At 44.9% G+C, this 14,078-nt stretch overlaps 1 protein-coding gene across 1 annotated transcript; it reads right to left on the bottom strand.

Annotated features, from left to right (window-relative positions):
- Positions 1-2,957: 2,957 nt before the first annotated feature.
- LOC310633141 (claudin-3-like) lies at positions 2,958-4,934 on the bottom strand. Its single transcript, XM_083350810.1, has one exon. It carries the CDS (start codon positions 4,885-4,887, stop codon positions 4,243-4,245), a length of 645 nt encoding a protein of 214 aa, XP_083206936.1. The 5' UTR covers positions 4,888-4,934; the 3' UTR covers positions 2,958-4,242.
- Positions 4,935-14,078: the final 9,144 nt, after the last annotated feature.

Here is a 14,078-nt window from a genome sequence, read left to right as displayed (position 1 = left end):
GATAATCCGCTTCATCCAGGACCAGAGGGAGCTGATGTGCCACCACACTCTCAACAACCTTCGCAAGAAAGCGAAGGTTGGAGACAGGACGAAAGTTGTTCAATACAGCTGGGTCCAAGGCAGGCTTCCTGAGGAGGGGCCTCACCACCGCCTCTTTCAAGATGGCGGGGAAGCTACCCTCACTCAGAGAAGCCGATATAACTGCCTGGAACCAGCTGCGTGTCCTCTCCCGGGCTGCATAGACCAGCCAGGAAGGGCACGGGTCCAATAAACATGTGGTGGTGCTCAGCCTCCCCATGATCCTGTCCACTTCCTCCGGAGTCACAGAATCAAACTCCTCCCAGGTGATATCGACAAGACCGCCCGTGTCCTGCTCGTCAGACTCTGCCCAGTCAGAGTCCAGACCGGTCCGAATCCGAGCGATTTTGTCCGACAGATGTTGGTTAAACTCCTCGGCACGACCCTGCAAGGGATCCTCCCTCACCTCCTGATTTAGGAGGGAGCGAGTCACCCTAAACAGGGCGGCCGGGCGATTATCTGCGGACGCGATAAGGGTGGCGAAATGGTTAGACCTCGCCTCCCTTATCGCAGCGAGATAAGACCTAATGTAGGCTCTTAGTCGCAATCGGTCGGATTCGGATCGGCTGGACCTCCAACCGCTCTCTAGGCCCCGTCTCCGACGCTTCATCTCCCGGAGCTCCGCAGAGAACCATGGAGCTCGACGGGATCTGCATCGGGTCAGGGGCCGCAGGGGTACAACTCGGTCAAGAGCCTCAGTGGCCGTCCTTTCCCAGGCTTCCACTAAGGCATCTGCCGAGCTGTGAGCAAGGGAGGCAGGTGGGGACCCCAGCGCCGCCTGGAACCTCTGGGGATCCATTAAGCGTCTGGGGCGGTACCATTTAATTGGTTCCATACACCCACGGCGGGGGTGGCAAAACGGAAGACCAGCCACAGGAGATGATGATCGGTCCATGACAGGGGCATAATAATTGGAGAGCCCCCACCAAGATCATCTAACCACCGTCCAGATAAGAAAACTAGGTCAAGGGTGTGGCCTCCCTCATGAGTCGGTCCCGAAATTACTTGCGTCAGGTCCATGGCCGTCATGGAAGCCATGAACTCCCGAGCCAACTCAGATGATCCTCCCAGCGATGGTAGATTGAAGTCCCCCAAAACTATAAGTTTCGGGAACTCAATCACCAGCCCAGAGAGGACATCGAGCAGCTCAGGCAGGGCTGCTGCTGCGTGACTAGGTGAAAGGTACACCAGCAGCAAGCCCAACTGCGCACCAGGGCCGCATCTCAGAAAGAGAGACTCACACCCGACTATCTGAGGAACAGTGGCTTCCCGCGGACACAAGGTCTCCCTCATAACAACAGCCACACCCCCACCCCTACCCTGAGCCCGAGGCCGGTGCAGCACCCGGAAACCTGGTGGGCAAAGGTCAACCAGAGGAATCCCGCCCTCTGGGCCCAACCAAGTCTCCGTGATGCAAGCCAGGTCCGCCTGCTCACCCTCGACCAAGTCACGGACGAGAGGAGCCTTATTAGAGACAGACCTGGCATTCAAATACACCAGCCGGAGCTCAGGAGGCTGCACACCCTCACTCCCGGGACCTTGGGGTAGAGCCAGAGGGTCGGAGTGCCCCACCGCTTGTAAGCAGCGGAGAGGCCTTCCCTGAGATCGATACGGCCCTCTGCTCCTACATCTGCTGCCATTCCCTGATGTCGTGGGAATAGGTAGCCCCACGACCAGCCCTGGAGCCCCGGAGGTAACCGACCCCCGCTCCTCCCCCCTGCGATCTACATCGGCACTAGCCAGAACAGAGGTTGTTGGATCGCCCCCCTTGTCCAAACAACCAAAAGAACCCTCCCGCCTCCCTAACCCCCTAAAAAATTTTGACAAAAAAATAATCAGGGGCCTCTTGTTAGGTCTACGTCGAAGGCCCCTACCCGTGCCCAGCCAACTCTCAGGGTCCCAATAAATGGGCCCTTCCTCTAGGTTATAATCGGCTGGCAAGGCGGGTCGCACCCAGGAGGGGGGAGCGCCCCTGAGGGCGAACAAGTCCGTGGAAGAATATTTAAAGGAAGGCATAAATAGCAGTCCGGATCGCAGGCAGTCCATAGATAATAGTCCATGAGGAGGATCTATTCAGAGGAGGTGTCCCAGGCCTCCGTCCAGCCGCTGCCACTCAGCTGGATAAACCCCCCGGGCAGGCCTACCACCGTCCTCTCACGACGGCCACAGAACCACTGGCCATTGCTGGATCTTGTGGAAATGGGTTCTGCAGATTGATTTACATTATTTTTTTGTCAAATGGACCTTTTTGTTGTAACTTACTGATCAAACTTACTAACTGGAATATTAATATAATCCTATATCCATTTTTTCCATTCTATTTCCCCACAACTTCTCTGTTTTAGAGTTAGACTTGAAATAGGAGAAGCAAATCTCCTACAGCTAACCTGTTCCATTATCTTTACTATTTAATCTCCTCATTTTACCGTATTCATTAGTCTCTCGTGGAGTACTTCCAGTCTGGTATAAACTAATGTTATGAAAATCCATTTCTAGCAGTTTGTGCAAACCGGACACAGATTCCCCCCCCCTCCAGAATGTTCACCACCGTTGCTGTTGGCTGTGCTCAGAGTTGAGCTCATATTTTTTAAACAAAAACTTGGCTTCTGAAGCCCCCAATGGTCTCTTGACTCTTGGCAGGGTTTTGAGCATAAAACAAGCAAAGCGTTGTTTATGTTGCCAGGGCCGAGGGGGGAGAGAACATTGGAGAAAAGATAATAATGACAAAACTAACTTGTGGAGCAAAGGGAACAAAATGTTCACCAGAAGAGAAAGATGGATCTCTTTGGGACTCGCCAGTACAGCTCACTGTTCCCAGGAGAATGGAATTTGCCAACTCCCAAATAATTAAGTATGCAAGATTTGGTTGGTTTCTCAAACGGTTTTATTGGGGGGAAGAAAGAAGGAAACACAATGTAACTTACTATATACACAGAATAAAAAAGGTTATCATGTTTACCCTCAGCTATGAATAATAATATCCCATCCACCCACTCACATCCCATTGCCAGTAAGTGCCCTCTCTGTATCATCTTGGAGAGGAAGATGAGGAAATGATTCTGAAGGACAAAAGTGTCTGGAGATGAACTTTATTTGGCTAGAGGGGCCACAGGCAGCTCTCTATCCCACTTCCTTCCACCAGTTGCTGCCAACGTGCAATTGAAGGAGCAGTACTTTCAAAGATGGCTGCTCTTTATGATGGGAAGAGGGGACTTTGCCCTCATTCCAAAAGACTCGGAATGAGAAGAGGAAGAGTATTATTCTTCTTGATTCCTCATTTAGGCAAATTCCCTTGCTCGGCTGCTCAAATGTGGCTGCCAAACTTCCTCACACAGCTGTTCTCCCTATCACACATTACAGGATTTGTTGTTCAGTGTAGAAAAGGCTTGTTGGTAGTGTCCTCTCAACACATTTCACTTGGATACCGAATTAAACCATTTCTCTAGGCTCAATATGCATTGAATCATAAATTAAGCAATTGGGTTGGGTTTGTGCAACACAATAGCCTCCCAAACTAACCATGATTCAAGCTAAGCACTCTTAGTATGTTGTGTAAATGCAGATAAAATTTTAAGGAAAGAGCACTCTCTGCCACTTGCCACCCATTTCCCAGAATGTCCAGCCACCCCAAGTGCTGACATTGTCCTCATCCCGATGTCCAGCGAATGATCATATTCTTCACCCATTGCTTCAAGGGTTCCCTTTCAGAAACCACAAATGGTTAGAAAACACAGGTGTCCAAAGTTGGAAGCCAGGCAAAGGGGGGGGGGAAAGAATCCAACAGAACAGAAACCATCGTTCAAAGAAGCAGTCCACTTGACCCTTCCATATTTATACTAACCGTCTGCAATTATTTTGACCCCTTAAGGGAGGGATGAAGGTCAAGCTTGAGCAGAAGGGATGGGGTCTCTCCAACCAAGTGTCTGATGAAAGTCTGAGAATGTTTTATATCAGAGGCAAACAAAGAAAAATGGGGCCAGGCAAGTTCCTTCCCCTTCTTAGGAACTCCACGAGAAGCGAGTCAGACCATTGCTATACAAATTCTCACTGAACATGAGAATGAATCTTGGTAGAAGTTTTTTCGTCTTCTTGAGCAAGCAAAGGTGAATTTAACTCATCCTCGTAGGTGTGCAACACTTACAACCATGGAGGTGTTCTGCCACTTCATACATAGTTCTTCTTGTCATAGCTCAACGCAGTAGACCTGGGTGCAGAGTAAACCATGGGTGTGGGTTTGTACTTCTCCTCCTTGGGGGGGCAGGAACAGCAGAGCAAGCTTCCTCCAAAAAGATAAAGGATTGCTGCTGCCCAACCAATGTAAAGTGAAGCTCCTATTTCGCGTTTCAGAGCAGCTGGGACTGTTGGATTGTAGAAATTGCGGACAATTTGATTGGCAGACCAGGAGACAGGGATGAGAATCAGGATGCCAGTCAGCAGAAAGATGACCCCAGAAACGATGGTGATCTTGGCTTTTGTAGATTCATCTTCAATGCAGCGAGTGCACTGTGCTCCCATCAGGAAAATAAATATCCCCATCACTCCAAGGACAATGGCAATGACAATTAAGGCCCGTGCAGCCTGTAGGTCTGGTGGCAATGCCAGCATGGAATCATAGACCTTGCATTGCATCTGGCCAGTACTCTGAGCCACACAGTCCATCCATAGCCCTTCCCAGGTGAACTGCGCAGTGACGATGTTGTAGCCGATGAAGGCAGTTACCTTCCACAAAGGCAACCCGCAACACAAGATGGTGCCTATCATGCCCAGGACAGATAGGGCTATACCACCAATCTCCAGACCCATCGACATGTTGCCCCAGTCAAATCAGCCACTACCTTCCAAATTGCAATGTTGGCTGCTGCTGTCTAGTCGTGTGGTTTTGAGCAAAGCAGGTGAAGCACCCAAAGCTCTGAGCTGATTTATAAACTGTCCTGTCACCTGGGCGGGCTCTTTAGCTCAAGCATGGGTGGGGCGTCACCAACGGACTCTCAACCTGCCCTACCCTTGTACCATCCTCTCTCTTTTTTTTCTTTGTTTGAGATGGCATTTATGAGAAATAGAAGTTTGCTGTAGGGCAAACGGGAAATTACCCTTGAACTGAATTCCAGCTGGTTGTTTGGCGTGACCCTTGGTTTCGGAGCAGACTGGCAGGCAAAGAATTGGTAGTAAAAAGCAAAATGCCTTGTAGAGAGGCTTTTGATTCACCTGGGTTTCCTTTGTTGGATTTCAACTTTGGGTTGGGTCTCCCAAGTCCAAATCAAGCGTGTCTGCTGATATTCAACAAACACTCTTTATATCATAAACCCCATATATACATCAGAATTTCTTGATATTTCATCACTTTTTGCTGATTTATTGAAGACATGTGTAGATTAGGCTAATGTCCTATAATAAGAATGGGGATGCACTTAATTAGTTAAGTTCTCCACCTCTGGGCATGTATTTTTTTTAACATGCTAATAATGAACTTTTTACCTCCAAGCCATTTCATGACACTCTTCTCCACAGTTTGAGCTAAGTGCCATGTTATCTTTTGTTTTTTTCAGTAATAGGCCCACTAACAAAATCCTTCAGGACAGTTACAAAGCTACAGTCAGTTAGACCAGGGCTCCCCAACCTCTGTGCTGCCGCCCACTACCAGACCGCAGCCCATTCGGAAGAGGGCCACCCCAGTGGCGGCTGAGCATGTGTGCACACACAGCCCCACTCACACAAGCAGTGGGTGCTGGCACTTGTGGCCCCACTCGCCCATTCTTGTGTGTGTGTGTGCATGCATACTGTGCATATCAGTGAACTCCTCTGATAGGAGAGGCAACTGGAACTTTTACTACACTTTTCCTGTGTTTCCACCTCAAAATAAAAGTAAACTACTTCGTATTTTCACAGTTATAATCTAAGGTGCTACTATATAAGGATGGTGGAAAAGAAACCTCAGGTTTCATATTCGTGCTTTAATGGAATACACAAAGGGAACTGTTGTGTCCGGACTGGCGACAGATAGCAGGGAGACGGATCCGGGTTTAAACTGTTTATTAGACTGCATGTGGAGGAACCGGGGCTGGCAAGCCCCGGGTAACTATATAAGTCCGGCAGCCGCTGGACGCTGGCCAACCCCCTGGCTGGAATCTCCCGCCTTGCCTCAGGCACCCAACCCGGTGTCCAGGGCTTCCCGCCAGTGGAATTAGCCAATCCGAGGCTGATCAGCTATGTACAGAACAGGAACAGTTCAAGCAAATCTTTTAACAGTGGATATACCAAGCTCTGAAAAGAAGAGCAGTAAGGGTTAGAAATAGCACTTTCCCCACCCTGTATACAGAATACTAAATAACAGAGTTGGCAGGGACATTGGAGGTTTTCTAGTCCAGCCCCTTGCTCAAATAGAAGACTCTATACCATTCTGGACAAATGGTTGTCCAGTCTCTTCTTAAAAACTTCCAATGTTGAAGCATCCACAACTTCTGGAGCCAAGACTTTCCACTGATTAATTGTTCTCACTGATAGGAAATTTCTCCTTAATTCTAGGTTGAATCTCACTTTAGTAAGTTTCCATTCGTTACTTCTTATCTGCCCTCAGGTGTTTTGGACAATAGTTGTCCCCCCTCTTCTTTGTGACAGGCCCTCAAATATTGGATGACTGCTATCATGTCATCCCTAGTCTTTCTCTTCAATAGACTAGACATACCCAGTTTCCACAAGCGTTCGCTGCACACTTTAGCCTTTTATAGTTTGCATAATAGGCCCAAGACAGATCCAATATTTCCTGAAATCCTCAGGAGCTGCTACCAGAAAAATACTTGGTTAGAAAGATACAACCAACTCAGGGTAGATCCCATATTTCCAGTTCACTCCAGCACCTCCTGAGAGGACAACATCGAGATGATGTCATTCAGAAACCATCTGCAGTCAGCAGCTAACACCACCTTGCCTGTATTTTTTGATTGTGCATCACAAATCACTCAGGCCATGCTCCCTGACTTCCGTGCTGCATCTTAATTCCATGGAAGCAAACCCCTCCATTCACTCGTTGGTATCGCATCTAATCCAGCAGTCAGAGCGCTCTCTCTCTCTCTCTCTCTCTCTCTCTCTCTCTCTCTCTCTCTCTCTCTCTCTCTCTCTCTCTCTCTCTCTCTCTCTCTCTCTCTCTCTCTCTCTCTCTCTCTCTCTCTCTCTCTCTTTTTCAGGTCTAGTGTTAACATGGTGAAAAACTGGGCTTTTTTTCTTTTTAAACTTCAGTGACGGAACAGTGAAACAATGTTTCTAAGGTTTTAAATAAATAAAATGGAATCCTCCAAGATCTGTCTTTGGTTTGACTGAGTGAAATTGACCGGAATTCTGCAACTTTCCCTTTTAGCTCCAGTGAAAGGAAAAATAGTAAAACGTATTTGTTTTTCTTTCCCCCCCCACCCATAAAGGGATTTCTTAGGCTATCTTCCTTTCTAGTTGGTTTACACGCAGGAAACAAGCAGCCAATAATGCAGTTTAGTAAAGCCATCAATCTACAAAGCAGTTTTTCAGTAAAGTTGTCTGACATTATTGGAGGCAGCAAGTTGAAGCAGATGACTTTTAGCTGAATCCTTTGAGCAGTCCTCAACAAATATCTTTTTTCTGCTTTCTGTTCTGCAGTTTATTTAAGGCTTGGTGACCTTTGAGCCAAGCTTGTTGAATAAACTATCCTGAAGAAAGTCAGTTTGTTTGAACTTGTATTTATCCTATCCTTGAGAACACACTCCTGATCTACAATCTAATTAGCACATGGTGCTTTCCAACTTATTTATCTCTAAACATGATAAACTGCGCAAAATAGCAGATCAGTAGCCAGGCTGAAGCTGTACCTTATTCTCTGTCCCAACACAGATAGGAAGCCAAAAAGCAATCTTGCCATCTCACGAAGAAGGAATTCGGGCCAAGAATTATGCACATTGGTGCCAAAAATATGTTACTGTATGCATAAAATGAATGGGATCAGAGCTTTCCTGATGAGGAGCGTGATCTTGAAGTAACAGTAAACAGCTCAATTAAGGTGTCAACACTGTGTGAGACCACTGTAAAAAAAGACCAACAGCTTGTTAGGGATAATAAGAAATGGAATTGAAAACAGATATGTCAGTTTCATAATCTCTTATATAAATCAATAGTAAGACCACATCTGGAATATTGCGTGCAATTCTGGCCACTGTGCCTAAAAAAGGGGATCTAGAGAAGGTTCAGAAGAAGGCAGCTCAAGACAATCAAGAAGCTGGAAATGTTTCCCTAAGAGAACAGATTGTGACATTTGGGGCATTTTCATCTACAAAACATGCAAATGAGAAAGGACATAAGGAAGATGTACAAATGTTTGCGTAGTGTGGATAAAATGGACAAAAATAATCTCTGTTTCCTTTCCCAAAATATTAGAACCAGAGGTCGCCTAATGAAATTGAATCGTGGAAGAATCCGGGCAGACAAAGGGAAATAGTTTTGTACACAACATATAATTCAACTTTGGGATTCGCTACCTGGAGAAGTGGCTTCAAAAAAAGGGTTGGATCGATTCATGGAAGTCATGGAGATCAGTGGCTATTAGCCTTGATGGTAGTTGAACTGCTTTTGAAAGCCAATTGCTGGGAAAGCAGGGAACTTTCTTGTGAGGTTGGCCACTGAAAACTGACAGTTGGACTAGATGGGCCAAGAGTCTGGCCTGGGGGGCATAACTTGTGTTCTTATGCTCATGTTCTTATATTGAATTTATGGAATGCCAACTGGGGCATGATGAAAAACACCCACATATACATTACAATAATAATAATAATAATAATAATAATAATAATAATAATAATAATAATAATAATAATAATAATAAATTAATAATAATAATAATAATAATAATAATAATAATAATAACAATAATAATAATAATAATAAATCTTTCCAGCTTTCCAGCAGTTAGGGTTGTACTTTTTCCTTTCCCTTTTCTCTTCTTTTCCCTGGGAGCCAAGGGCTGTATTGGATTGGGTGGTGACATAGTGATGATATTATAGAGATGGGATTTATGATTTCCCACATTTCTGTTTTTGTTTTGAATACTTTTCTTTGTATGTAAACTGTAACTGATGCTTTATACTCATTACTCTTTGAAAATCAGTGAGCAGCTGTGCTGGTGTTCAGTGACACAATTTGGATAAGGCAGCAGTGTTCACAGGGGGAATGGCAAAAACAAGGGACATGGGGTTAATAGGCAAACTTTCCCTTTTTGTGTGTGCCTTTTATGGATGTACCCAAGAGGCAGAGTTTGCACTGTGATGCCACATCCGCCATCTTGCTGCTTTGACCGCATCCCCTCTGGATCTGGCAGGATCCATTTGTCTCCTGGAGCAATTAGAATCACGCAGTTCCTGAATTAACCCATAGTCTGGATTTGCACAATAAACTGAATCATCAACTCATCAAATGAGCTGGGTTTTCCACACACACAAAAACATCATCCAGGATTAGTATGTTTGCAAATGCATCTGCTTGTCTTCCTTGACCTGGCTTTGTATGCTGTATGAACAGTGCCAGTATATTACTTTATTTTCTTTCTTTTATGGTATTCTAAACTGGGCTTGGACTAAAATGGCTGTGCTATTGGAGTCTGGCCACATCTGATATCTCACTCTGCCCTGTTGATATATGGTTTCAGTTTGTTGTTTTTCAGTCTGAGTTATTGAGAAATCTCTATCTTTCTTTTTGTTTATGTCTCTCCTGTTTCCTCATATTTGAGAGGTGACTTCAGAAATTTATGATTCTTGCTTTCTGGGTTTCAGGTTTCTTCAGAACTTTGTGGGGATCTACAAATGTAAATACTGTGTTTGCCATGTTTTATTAAGATGCTAATTTCTTGGAACTGAAGCTTGGAACTATGATGAAGCTGGGGCAGAAAATATTTGTTTGTGTGCGTGCGTGTGAAGAGAGACAGAAAGACAAACAGAGAGAGTGGAACAATGATACATTTTATAACTCCAGGACAGGCAATTTAACACTCTTTCTCAGCCCCCAAGCCTTTTTATGCTCCCTCTTAAGCTCTTGAAGTGTAATTACAAGGTGGGGCAGTAATTAATATAGTTTTCCATCATGTTCAGGCCATGAAAACTATATTTGAAGCCTTAAAATAGGCTTAAAAGTTTTTTAAAACCAGAAAGTCCCATTCCTGCTTGCAATGTGCTTCCATTCATACAATTTCTGCCTCCTCACAGTAATGCACCAAAGAATTGCCCACATACTCTGCAATGCAAACCTAGCTGCTTCATGTATGGATTTGTGTTCTGATTAATCATCTTGTCACTAGGAATGTATTCTGTAAGATCAAGAATGTCCACAGGGGCACTTTTTTTAAAATGCACTATCATGACTCCCATCTCGGCTTTTTTGACCGTATGGAGACTTTTGTATAAGATCTATTGCAGGCAAATAAGTGTGTGGTCTTGGCCGTAGGGAAACCACGTGGCAGAAAAGAGCTGTATCAAAGTATGTCTGGAAGGCAGTAGGTACATATGCTTGTGCATCTATTGCAGTTTAACTAAGGAAACCGTCATCCGTGATCACCTGAAGACGTGTGGGCTTCAGTTCCTAGAATTCACCTGCTAAAATAGTGGCCAAGGTAGACAAACACTGCTTTTGTACATAGCATCCTGTTACTTAGAAACATTGCAGGAAAAAGAAGGCAAGCATTCCGCCCAGGTGCAAAGATATCAGGCAAGGCATACCTTTTGACTGCCTTCTACTCCATGCTTTGTGTCAGGCAGCAGAACCATGAATATGAGAGTGCTCAAAACTCAGTGTCATTCTGCACCTTTCCCCACCACGGAGTTGGAGTCTTAGAACACAGGCAGACAGCCACATTAAGATTCTTCTCTCCAAGCTGTAGCCCAGCATCAACTATGCTGTCATGCTGGATGCTGTGTTATCCCTGAATAACAAGTCCAGCAAGCAGGAGTGACCTTGTCCTTTTCAACAGGGACAAGTGAAGGAAAGTGATGGGTATTCCTCTGCCTTTATTTCTCCTCCCACTGAGTGAAAGCAGCACAGTCACTCTCCCTAATCAATAGTAAGAGATGGGAGTATACGTGATGGGTTTGAATGGCAGGTTTAGCCAGCTGTCAACTGACTAAGAGGCCACAGTTGTGATGCTTGGGAAAGAGTGCCAAATACATGTTGAGAAATTGACCTGGCAGATAAATCTGCAGCAATACCAGCCTGGCCTGACTGATCTGATCCAACAGCGGAACAGCTTCCTGATGGAGATCAGGCTGCTGATAATCAGGGTTGATATTGAATATTATGATATTGATACTGATATTGATATTTGGCCTTTCCCTGATTTTGATCAAATTCTGTTTTTATTGTTTGCATTTTTATGTTTGGAGGCTGATTGTTTCTATTATTTGTTTGGGATTTTATACCATGGATGTTCAATCAGTTTTATATTCTATGTGATCTCCCAAGAGTCTTTTCAATCAATCAGAATAGAGTTGGAAGGCACCTTGGAGGTCTTCTAGTCCAACCCCACCCCCCGCCACTCAAGGAGTATACCATTTCAGACATGTGGCTGTCCAGTCTCTTCTTAAAAACTTCCAGTGTTGGAGTATCCACAACTTCTGGAGGCAAGCTGTTCCACTGGTTAATTGTTCTCACTGTTAGGAAGTTTCTCCTTAATTTCAAGTTGCTTCTCTTCCACCCATTGTTTCTTGTCTTGTCTTCTGGTGCTTTGGAAAATAAGTTGACCCCCTCTTCTTTGTGGCAGCCCCTCACATTTTGATTGCAGTGGGGTGGGAATGGGCAAAAATAAATTGCAGATGTGGAGGAAGTGCAGAGGAATGGGGTGAATTGGGAAAGAACCTCCTGTCAGCATATTGGGAGAGTTCCCTCCTACTTCATCCTCTGGTTCTGGGACCTCTCAGATGGGCTAATGGAAAGGTGTGGGACAGTGAAGTGGGAAGGAAGAATCAATAATAAGCAAGCACTATTCTCAACTACTTCTCCAAGGACATATCAGGGCTGGCTGGGAGCAGTTGTGGCCAATGGCACTTGGAATGAGTAAAATGGCATCTCCACAAATACTAAAAACAGAAAACAAAGCCAGCCCCAGCCCTTTCCAACAGAAACATAATGTTGTCATATGTAACAACATCAGCAACACACCGAATGTGACTCTCTTTCAGGGATGTTTGTGGGAAGGGGGGTCAAAAAAGTCAAGAGGGCAGCCACAACCATGCAATCAAAATCTTGTCCTTTTTTTTTTACATGTGTTGACAAGTAAGCATATGTTGTTTAATAAAATTCCCTTGTGCTACCAGATTTTTTCTAAGTTTTTGCTACCATAGACCACTGTTTTTCAAAGTTGGCTATTTAAGGTATGTGAACTTCAACTCCCAGAATTCCCTGGCCAGCATGCTGTAGAGTATGGTTAGTCTTGCTTTTATGACCATAACTGAGCCTGGAATTATGGTCATGAGTCAAGCCAGTCATTAAGAAGGTCACCATGTTGCCACACCCGATTTTACAACTTTTTAAGACAGTTGTTAAGAAAACACTGTGGTCGTTAAGCAAATCCATTGTACCCAATGGCTATTTTCTTGCTGGAAACCAGAGTAAATACCAGTTTCAGACAAAAACCCCCAAATAACAAACAACAAATCGCAGTTGTGTGACCATGGGTTGGTGCAAATAGCCATAAATGTGGGCCATTTGCTAAGTACCCAAAATGTGATCATGTGACTGTGATGGTGGGCTATTGGAATTTTGAAATCGGTTGTTGTGGCTGTTTTGGAGGTTTGTCATAACTTCAAACAGTCACTAAATGACTAATTGTAATTTGAGGACTATCTGTAACAGGCTCTTTCTTTATAATGCTTGCTGATTGAAACTGACCTTCTGTGCAGTGGAGCACTGTTCTTTCACAAAGAGGGCTAAACTTTTTCACCCATGTAGGACAAGGGGAAGCACTTCAGAAAACTCTTGCAGAAGTTTGATGTCCAGTTTTTCTTATGGCTCAAAGCAAAGCACAGTAAACAATAACCAGAGTGAGCCATGTGTTTGCAGCAGCTTAAAGTAACCCATAAGAGCAGAACAAACCCCAGACCATGTCATCAATCACGTTGTTAATGAAGTGTCCTAAGTGTTTTAAACTACTACTCTTGTTTTATCTTGGCTTTTATAGATGGAAATAGAAAAAAATGATTTAATTATGTCTCCAGCAACAATAATTTAATTTCGTGTATCAGATTTATATGGCTGCTCACTTCAGAAGACTGTATGAAAACATCATGGGGGAATCCATAGTGCTCCCTGAGCTTGGTGGTTTGCTTGCAGATGTTTCTTTACCCAACCACGTAACATCATCAGTATGACAGTGTTGTGCAGATGAAGTTATTCAGTCAGGTAATGAAATGTCTGCAAGCAACAACTAATCTCAGAGAGCATCAAGAATGCCACAGTTCAATCCTGAGCTACAGACATTTTCCTCTATTGGACACCACAAGGAACCCACCAATACATCAATGAACATATTAACTCCAGACTCGGGAACAAAGCCAGGGCTCAAGAGCTTTCTGAAATTCCAGAAGAATAAGTGTCCTCCATACCTCTGGGTATGGGACGCGGTGGCTCAGTGGGTTAGGATGCTGAGCTTGTCGATCAGAAGGTCGGCAGTTTGGCGGGTCGAATCCCGAGTGCTGTGTAACAGAGTGAGCGCCTGTTACTTGTCCCAGCTTCTGCCAATCTAGCAGTTCGAAAGCACATAAAAATGCAAGTAGAAAAATAGGGACCACTACGGTGGGAAGGTAACAGCGTTCCGTGCACCTTTGGCGTCTAGTCATGCCGGCCACATGACCACGGAGATGTCCTCGGACAAGCTCTGGCTCTTCGACTGTGAAACGGAGATGAGCACCGGCCCCTAGAGTCGGAAACGACTAGCACGCATGTGCGGGGGAACCTTTACCTTTACCTTATACCTCGGGGTGGGGTGGGGTGGGAATGCTGTTCCA

The sequence above is a fragment of the Vipera ursinii genome (genome assembly GCF_947247035.1).
Source record: "Vipera ursinii genome assembly, chromosome: 1".
Classification (NCBI taxonomy): domain Eukaryota; kingdom Metazoa; phylum Chordata; class Lepidosauria; order Squamata; family Viperidae; genus Vipera; species Vipera ursinii.
Note: the sequence above shows the minus strand (reverse complement) of the source record. Positions and strands in the feature narration are given on the sequence as shown.

Excerpts from the sequence above, each read along its gene's own strand:
- LOC310633141 (XM_083350810.1), bottom strand. The coding sequence starts at position 4,887 with ATGTCGATGGGTCTGGAGATTGGTGGTATAGCCCTATCTGTCCTGGGC.